General features: G+C 59.0%; 1 protein-coding gene across 1 annotated transcript; it reads left to right on the top strand.

Annotated features, from left to right (window-relative positions):
* Positions 1–1,312: 1,312 nt before the first annotated feature.
* On the top strand, positions 1,313–7,042 carry HINFP (histone H4 transcription factor). Its single transcript, XM_014521302.2, has 10 exons — positions 1,313–1,365; positions 1,455–1,543; positions 1,665–1,891; positions 2,032–2,143; positions 3,013–3,165; positions 3,470–3,547; positions 3,633–3,753; positions 3,894–4,032; positions 5,077–5,201; positions 5,596–7,042. Exons 1-10 carry the CDS (start codon positions 1,313–1,315, stop codon positions 6,086–6,088), a joined length of 1,590 nt encoding a protein of 529 aa, XP_014376788.1. The 3' UTR covers positions 6,089–7,042.
* The last annotated feature ends 197 nt before the right edge of the window (positions 7,043–7,239 follow it).

Genomic DNA, 7,239 nt, shown 5'->3' with positions numbered 1-7,239 from the left:
TTATATCCTGGTCCTGAATTCATTATGCAGTGGGGGATTTCGCTCTTTGTGTTGGGCGGGGAGAAAACAGTAGTCATTAGAGAGACTCTGTAAAGAGAGAGAAGAACAGAGGAAAGAAAAGAGATTCAAATTATGGTCTGTAAATGTTGACAGTGTTATGAGATTATCTGATGATTCCAGGTATTAAGCATTTCAGGGCACCAGGAAAAAAAAAAACCCAAGCAAGAAGCCCTTATCACCTTTCTGTCTCATTAATAACGAGTGTGTTATACACACACACACATCAACCAGAGAATAGAAATCATTGTTCGCAAGGAAGATATTATAGGAAGGTTTCAAAGTCCCCGTGTTTCACATCTGTTTTCACAGCAAAATTGCTGTTTGTATGCACTGACTTGGAACTTCTGCCTCTGATTTGCCTAGTGTTATTTGCATGAGTTTTCGCATTGTCATTCATGATGCTGAACGCGAAGGGAACGAACCCAACACGAGCTCTCTTGTGACTTTGGGGGCACAAACGCACACGCGGCAAGAACAGCAGTGAGCCGGCCATCGCCCCGGCCCCCCGGGCTCGAAGACCGTTTCTATCTGAACGCGTGCAGGGATGCAACAGGAGCGCCGACCCGAAACCTAACGAACCACGAATCTTCAATCAGACCCGGGGTGGGGGGGAGGAAGGCTTCGAGCTCGGCAGCGTTTCCTGCGCCACGTGGCAGGCGTCGGTGCCTCTCCGCTCCGCCTTGCATCCGGTCTCGATTTTTGGAAGTGGGACGAATACATCGGGTAGAGGAGACGATCGGTGTTATCGGCTCTGTCGGATGAGCTGTTGTCCCGGCAGGGGGACGACCGGGCGGGAAGGGCCCCCGTGGAGGGGTCGTCCGTATCCCGTCGAGGCGGGCGCGGACGGGCCCACGCACGACCCTGGCCCCTCGCTGCGCACCACAATTTTGGGCCCTGACCCCGTGAGGTGAGGTCAAAGGGCAGCGCGCGGAGCCTGACCCTGCAGCTCCACTGATGGGGTCAAAGATCCCTTAGATTAAGGGGGCAACGAGGTCAAAGGTCACCCCTCATGCCTTGTTCCTCCCCACTTCCGGTGCCACTCGGCCGGAACCATGCTGCCCGCGCAGTTCCCGCCCGGACCCTGCTCAGCGGCGCACCGCGCACAGTTCGTCCCGCGCGCTGACAGGCTGGCGGGCGCGCCTGCAGCTCCACTGATGGGGTCAAAGATCCCTTAGATTAAGGGGGCAACGAGGTCAAAGGTCACCCCTCATGCCTTGTTCCTCCCCACTTCCGGTGCCACTCGGCCGGAACCATGCTGCCCGCGCAGTTCCCGCCCGGACCCTGCTCAGCGGCGCACCGCGCACAGTTCGTCCCGCGCGCTGACAGGCTGGCGGGCGCGGCGGAAGTGCGCCGCGTTCCGCGCTCCGGCGTGCCCCCGCGGGCGGCGCCGAAAGGTCCGGGCCGGCAACATGGCGCCGGGGCGGCGCGAGGCGCTACCTGCAGCAGCCCCTCGGCGCCCAGCGCAGCGACAGCGACCCCCTGGGTGAGCCCCGGGTTGTGCCGTCCCCCCTTGGGGCGGGGTGGGGTGGGGGGAGCCGTGCCCTGAGCGCGATGCGGCCCCTGACAGACCCGGGGCACGTGTCCGTGTCCCGTGTGCGTTGCAGAGGAGTACACGTGCCTGTGGCAGGAGTGCGGCTTCTGCTCGCCAGAGAACTCGGCCGACCTGATCCGCCACGTCTACTTCCACTGCTACCACGCCAAGCTCAAGCAGTGGGGGCTGCAGGCCCTGCAGAGCCAGCCGGACTTGAGCCACTGCCAGCTGGATTTCCAGAGCCGCAACATCGTGCCGGAGATCCAGGAAAACTTCCAGTGTCTGTGGGAGTATTGCGAGGTGAGGGCCGCCCGCGGCACTGCTCCGGGGGGGGGCGGCGCGCGCGACTCCGCGTCTCGATCGGAGCGAGCTCTCCGGTCTCTGGACGAGGCGAGGGAGAGTCAGGGTCGTTTGTTTGTCCGCCCCCCCTCGCCCCGCAGCGGTCGTTCGATAACCCGGAGTGGTTCTACCGGCACGTGGAGGATCACAGCTTCTGCTTGGACTACAAGGTGGCCGGGAAGGAGAACCACGTGGTGGCGTGTGGCTGGAAAGGTACCCCACAGCCGCGTGAGAGCTCGTTGGGGAGAAGGCGAAGGGGGCTGGGAAGCAAATGGCAGCAAAAGCTGTGTTCGCCGGCGCTTCGTTAGCCGGAAAGCTCTTATTAAGCGGCATCCGAGTGGAACCGGAAGTACCGCTTCCAGGGGACTTCCTGTTTCGCCGCCACGAGCCGAGTTTTTCTTTGATGCTTCTACAGCTCGGGGCAAAGCAGCCTGCGCAGGGGCCTCCTCCCTGTCCCCCGGCACACTGACACCGGGCGGTGTATATTTGATTAACCAGCATCCCCCATTCCCCGGGGATGCCGGATAACAGCTTTTACTGTATATATAGTGATTTACACCAGTTTAGGGGTTTCTGAGCGCCCCTGCATCATTCATTGCTCACTCTCCTGTACAGCAATGTACGCCAAGCTCAGCTTGGGGAGACTTGACATGAAGCTGTTTTAAAACCCGGTTTCAGGGAGATGAACGTCGGCTGGGCGCGTGCAGCCGTTTCGTCTGTCGGCTGCCGTGCTGGTCTAGCGGAGCTAAAGTGATGCAATGCTTTAAGGCCACGATGCCAGTGCTTATTGAGGAAGCATCTGTGCTGGCTCTCATCCTTGTGACTGCCTTTGCTACTGTGTGTCCTGTAGGATGGTGGCTGCAAGCTGGGTGAAGCCTCAGGATACTGTCTACAGTGCATCTGTCATTGGCCTCTGTGGGTAGTGACAACCTGTCGCACTGTGGAATAGCAAACTGGAGGCTTCCCTGGGGTGGAGCTGGCTGGTTTCAAGCCGCTTTCCTTTGTGCTGCCGGCAGTGTTTCAGAGCTCCTGGGTCTCTGCCATGGCTCTGACCAGCATCTGTTTCTGCCTCTTGCATTCAGACTGTGACTGCACTTTCAAGGGGCGCTGCAAGCTGCGGGAGCACCTGCGCAGCCACACGCAGGAAAAGGTGGTGGCCTGCCCAACCTGTGGGGGGATGTTTGCCAACAACACCAAATTCTTTGACCACATCCGCCGGCAGACTACCCTGGACCGTGAGTACAGGGGACGACCCTGGGCTGTGAGTTGGGGCAGGCACTGAGACTGGGCCTGGAGCTAGAAGCAAGAGGGATTTGCTGGTTTCTGTGTTTATTCCCAGCTTCCACGTCCCTTGTTCCCAGTTACTGGAGACAGTAAGGTTGTTTTGGAGCTCAATGCTTCCCAATTTGTGCGTGTGGCAGCCCAAGGAATGCTGTGATGGTGCTGGAAGGCACATCAGTGGCTGCAAGTGTCTGTCTTGGCCACTAGTTACTGCCTCAGATCTCATTTCACCACTCTTTCTCCCCCTCTCCATTACAGAGCAGAGGTTTCAGTGCTCTCATTGCTCCAAGAGGTTTGCCACTGAACGGCTGCTTCGTGATCACATGAGGCACCACGGTGAGTGATGTCCTCCCCTGCCCCTCGTTGGGCGTGTTCCCTTCCCTGGCCCGTGATAACAGCTCCCTCGGTCCCTCTCTTTCAGTGAACCATTACAAGTGCCCTCTCTGCGATATGACCTGCCCACTGCCCTCCTCCCTGCGCAACCACATGCGCTTCCGCCACAGCGAAGAACGTCCCTTCAAGTGTGACAACTGTGACTACAGGTGGGCCCTGCCAGGGCTCAGGGAGGAAGGCGAGGCCTCTCCTTGCGCTGGCTGCAGGAAGGAGTCCTTCGCAGGGGGCTAGTGGCAGAACAGGGCCTGCTTGCTTGCTCGCTCGGCTTCATTCTCTTCTGTCCTTTCAGCTGCAAGAATTTAATTGGTCTGAGGAAACACCTGGACACACACAGCAAAGAGCCGGCCTATCGCTGCGAGTTCGAGGGCTGCAGCTTCTCCGCCCGCTCCCTGTGCTCCATCAAACTGCACTACCGCAAGGTCCATGAGGTGGGAGGCACCCCAGGGCTCTGCCACTCCCAGTTGGGGCTTCTCTGGAAGGTTGGGAGGCCCTGAGCAAATCTGGGAATCCCTCGTGCTAGGCCCTATACATGGAGAGAAACAATATGTGTGCGTGAAGGGAGGGGAATGCAGTCATCCCCTCCATGCACGGGGAGAAACTGAGGCCTAGGGTGTATCTACATTGTAGCCTCAGTGCACCCTGGGAGGGAATCCCCAGGTCCACCCTGCCCCTGAGACTGCTGGACACTGCCCTTGAGAGGGCCCTGGGGGGCGGGCAGGGCATGCTCTGGAGTGTCCCTGCCCGAGAGCTCTGGGGACACTGTGGAGACCTGCCCTAAGGTACCTACCTAAGAGTCAGGTCCCAGTTACCTGTGAGGCTCTTGGTCTGCACAGCTCATCTCCCCGAGCTTGGATCAGTGTGTTCACATGCAGTACCTGCTAGCACATAGCTGCTCCTTTGTCTTGGCTGTCCCCCCATATCCCCTGCACAGCAGGGCCGATGACTTCAGCAGCTCTGGTGTTGGATGGGCCAGTTTGGGGCCTCTGGGGACCGTGGAGTTTTCTCCGTCGTTTCATTCTGGTGTTTCGTCTCTTCAGAGCTCTGCTCTTGGGCTGAGAACAGGGAAGCGCTCCCCGCCAGGGACTGGTGCCGGGAACAGCAGCAACTCTTAAGTGCTAAAGATTTTTTTTACCAAGCAGCAAGCGCGGTACTGGTAAACAGACAGATGCTTCCTGAAAGAGCTCTCAGCCAAGGGCATGGAGAGCTAAAACCAGCAATGGAGGGAGTACTGTCTGCTGCGTGATTCTCCACAGGTCCCTGGGGTATGTGGGAGGCCTCCCTTTGCCAGTGCTGTCTGTTGCCCTGGCCTTACCTTTCCATGCTTGCATGGCAGTACTGTGCCCCTAGCCTGCCCAGTGGGGTGTGCTGGGGAGCAAGCAGGAGAGTCGCCTGTCAAATGGGAGCTCCCGGGGCCGCTGGCTGGGAGCTGTGACTGTTGCATCCTTCCTTCCTTCCTTCTCACTCCTCTGCAGGGTGACTCAGAGCCCCGGTATAAGTGCCACGTCTGTGACAAGTGCTTCACACGGGGCAACAACCTCACCGTACACCTCCGGAAAAAGCATCAGTTCAAGTGGCCCTCAGGCCACCCTCGCTTCAGGTAACTAGAACTCTGGCCTTCGTTCTCCCTTCCCTTGCTCCATATCACCAGACTTCAGAGCTGGGCAGGAGATCAGGGCAGTGTGGCAATGCAGGGCCTACAGGCTGGGGGTCAGAGAGGCAACTGATGTGCTAGATTTGACACTTCTGGCAAGGTTTCCCCTGTTGCGCCCTCACGTTAATGGACCAGGAGCAGCCTGGTTTTGGGGCTTGCCCATGGTCCAGGCTGCAGCATTATTTTCTGGGGAGGGGGAGGGGAAAGCAGCCCCTGCTGATGCCTGAGTGGCCCCATCAGGTGTGTTGGCATGCAGGGCTGTGCCCCAAGTAAATGCTGCTTCTGCCACCTGTATTGGTCCTGCTTGCCAGCTCTACTGTCCCTCCATCTGGCCCATCAGGTACAAGGAGCATGAGGATGGCTACATGCGGTTACAGCTGGTGCGTTACGAGAGCGTGGAGCTGACTGAGCAGCTGTTGAAAGAGCAGGAGAAGCAGGGCGAGGCACTGGATGGCACCGGCGAGCGCATGGTCCTGCCTGAGGACGAGAGCAACCTGCAGGTCATCATCGTGGAACCACCTGCGGAGGCTTCCCTGGAAGAAGCCAACAATGTGGCCACACCACTGCCCCTGCTGTATGCTGTGGCCTGCCCTGGGACAGCACAGCCAGGGGCCTTGCTGAAGCAAGAGCCCAGCACCCCATCCGACACTATTATCCATGTCATGAACCAGACCAATGAGCATGGGGAGAGTGAAACAGTGTTCTACGTCATGGCCAGCACGTACCCTGAGGAGTGGGCAGCTGCACCCGGTGGCCTCACCGAGGAGCCGGAGGAGAATGTCATGGACCGGCTGCAGAAGACAGCAGAGGAACTGGGCATACAGATAGTGTGAGGTCCCTTCCCTGTGCTTGGCTTCGGGGATCCCCTGGGGACCCTGCCACCTCAGGTGGGGCTGGCCTAGATTTGAGCCTGTGGGATCACCAGGTTGGGACCCTCAGATGTTGTCCAAACTCTGCTTAACACCAGAGCTGAGGGTGACGGCACTGCCTATGGGAGTCTCAGAACCTGCTTTCCTCCTGGGAGTTGTGGCCAGATCCCTTTGCTGTGCTGTCGAGCTGCAGAGGCGAGCTGGTATAGGGGGAGGGTGGGCGGGTAAGCGCATGGGGTTGGGGGAGGATTGTCCTGTCTCCAGTAGGAGAAGGTGGCAGTGTCTGAGGGTTGCCGTGATGGGAAGTGGCTTACAGCTCGAGGGAGGGAAGAGGGCACCAAAGCCTCGGTGACAGCAATACCATCCATCCTGCCCGGGAGGTTTGGTTCTTTGTGTCCTCTATGCTGGCTCCTGGCAGGAAGGTTGGGCCCCTGCTGCTACTGGCTCCTGGCCAAGGCCTGGCTCAGCCAGAACCATGCTCCTGTGGCCGTGTGGAGGAGGCTGCGAGTGCTGGTCTTGCCTCGGGAAGTACTGACCAACCCTAGCCGGGCGTTGTCTGTCTGGCATCTTGTGTGGGTGAACACTGCCTTCGGCTCTCCCAGTGGGCTGATCCCTGTGCTAGCAGCCTGGGGAAGCTCCTGTCACAGTGTTAGTGTTGTCTCTTCCCCATCTCCTTGCTGGTTTCTGAGGAAAGGCAGGGCAAGGCCCTTCATGGGGTGCCAGCGCGAGGGGACCCTTCTCAGTGTGGGATCCCCCTGCTGCCTTTGTGCCCCCTCGGCTTCCTGCCTGTGGCCTTCCCCACATTGGGGCTCAGGTGCTGGGTTACCCAAAGTGCATTTCACCGTGAAAAATAAAGGTCCTGCATGCCAGGCCAGCCCCTTGCATACTGCGTCTGCTTTATGCCCGCCCCGGCAAAATCATCCTGGGCACCTGCATACCCCACAGGGCAGGGCCAGAGCGAGCAGTGGGGCCTGGGGGTTTGTGCCCTTGCATGGTGCTGTGTGAGTTCAAGCAGCACTGGCTCAGTTCCAAAGTGATGCCTGCAAGGTCTCTCTGGGTGAAGGATGTTAGCCACATCCCCTTGCAGGGAGGATCAGGCCTTTCTGCAGGTCCAT

Source organism: Alligator sinensis, unplaced genomic scaffold (assembly GCF_000455745.1).
Source record: "Alligator sinensis unplaced genomic scaffold, ASM45574v1 scaffold1241_1, whole genome shotgun sequence".
Taxonomy (NCBI): domain Eukaryota; kingdom Metazoa; phylum Chordata; order Crocodylia; family Alligatoridae; genus Alligator; species Alligator sinensis.
This window is presented reverse-complemented; position numbering and strand designations above follow the sequence as displayed.

Excerpts from the sequence above, each read along its gene's own strand:
- HINFP (XM_014521302.2), top strand. The coding sequence starts at position 1,313 with ATGCTGCCCGCGCAGTTCCCGCCCGGACCCTGCTCAGCGGCGCACCGC. Across the intron at positions 1,366-1,454 it reads TCAGCGGCGCACCGCGCACA|GTCCGGGCCGGCAACATGGC; the intron begins GTTCGTCCCGCG and ends CGGCGCCGAAAG. Across the intron at positions 3,754-3,893 it reads TGTGACAACTGTGACTACAG|CTGCAAGAATTTAATTGGTC; the intron begins GTGGGCCCTGCC and ends CTGTCCTTTCAG.